The sequence below is a fragment of the Chaetura pelagica genome, unplaced genomic scaffold (assembly GCF_000747805.2).
Source record: "Chaetura pelagica isolate M959 unplaced genomic scaffold, ChaPel_1.0 scaffold1325, whole genome shotgun sequence".
NCBI lineage: Eukaryota > Metazoa > Chordata > Aves > Apodiformes > Apodidae > Chaetura > Chaetura pelagica.
Window position 1 is genome coordinate 66,994 of NW_009953384.1, and position 1,399 is coordinate 68,392.

General features: G+C 65.0%; 1 protein-coding gene across 1 annotated transcript in view; it reads left to right on the forward strand.

Annotated features, from left to right (window-relative positions):
* C1QL1 (complement component 1, q subcomponent-like 1) overlaps nucleotides 1-375 on the forward strand; it is a gene marked incomplete at its 3' end in the record, with an annotated part of 3,352 nt that extends 2,977 nt beyond the window's left edge. Inside the window, exon 2 of the mRNA XM_009998197.1 lies at nucleotides 6-375. Coding sequence (XP_009996499.1) covers nucleotides 6-375 — 370 coding nt within the window. The remainder of the gene's footprint in view (nucleotides 1-5) is intronic.
* Nucleotides 376-1,399: the final 1,024 nt, after the last annotated feature.

Below are 1,399 nucleotides of genomic sequence, written 5' to 3' on the forward strand. Positions count from 1 at the left end.
GGCAGGGGCACGAGGTGAAGCGGGACGACCGGGACCCCCGGGACTGCCGGGGCCGGGGGCCACGGGCGCGGTGAGCGCGGCCACCTACAGCACCGTGCCCCGCGTCGCCTTCTACGCCGGCCTCAAGAACCCCCACGAGGGCTACGAGGTCCTCAAGTTCGACGACGTGGTCACCAACCTGGGCAACAGCTACGACGCCACCACGGGCAAGTTCACCTGCGCCATCCCTGGCACCTACTTCTTCACCTACCACGTCCTCATGCGCGGCGGCGACGGGACCAGCATGTGGGCCGACCTCTGCAAGAACGGGCAGGTAAGGCCGTCAGCCCCCCCACGGGGACAGGAGCCCCCCCAGGCACTGCAGAAGGGCTCTGGGTGCTTCCCAGGGGTGTCCCGTCCTTTTCCTAGGGTGTTGATGGGCTCTGGGTGCTTCCTTAGCGTGTCCTGTCCTTTTCTCAGCCCCAGGGATGCCTCTCCAGGGGGCTCCATCCTTCTCCCAGCCCTGGAGATGCAACTCTGGGATGGTCCATCCTTCTCCCGGTGGTGATGATGGGTTCTGGGTGCACCTCTGGGATGTCACATCATTCTGGCTGTGGAGATGCAGCCCTGGGTTGCCCTGTCACTCCGTTCTTCTCTCAATCCCAGGGATGTACCCCCAAGATGCTCCATTTTTTTTCTCGGCCTCAGGGATGCACCCCCAGCATGTTCCATCCTTCTCCCGGAGGTGAAGCTGGGCTCTGGATGCATCCTTGGGGTGCCTCATCCTATTCCCATCCCCAGGGATGTATCCCAGGGCTCTCTGTCCCTCTCCCCGTGGCGCTCATGAGCTCTGGGTGCATCCCCCGCCTCCTTCTCCTGGCCGTGGAGATGCACCCCGGGCTGCTCTGTCCTGCTCCCAGTGACAGGATGGGCTCCGGGTGCATCCCTAGGGTGTCCTGTCCTGCTCCCAGCTCCGGAGATGCACCCCCAGGATGCTACATCCTTCCCCTCGTGACAATGATAGGCTTGGGGTGGGTCCCTGGAGCCCCATCCTTCCCCTGGTGACAGTGACAGGCTTGGGGTGTGTCCCTGGGGTGCCCACTCCTTCTCCTGGTGACAGTGACAGGCTTGGGGTGGGTCCTTCTGGAGCCCCATCCTTCTCTCATCCCCAGAGATGCCCCCCCCGGCTGCCCTGTTGCCCTCCCAGCGCTGGGCACACACTCCACAGCCATGGCCGTGCTGCCCTGGTGGGTCCCCAAGGGTCCCCTCAGCCCTTTCCTTGGCCCCGCTGTGCCTTTGGGGTGCCTTGGGGTGTCCCCGCAGTGTCCGCGGGGTGTCCTGCCCCCCCGGGCGATGCCATTGTCCCCACTGACACTTCCCGTGGGGGGAACACAGGGTTCTCTGCAGGGACAGTGTCCAG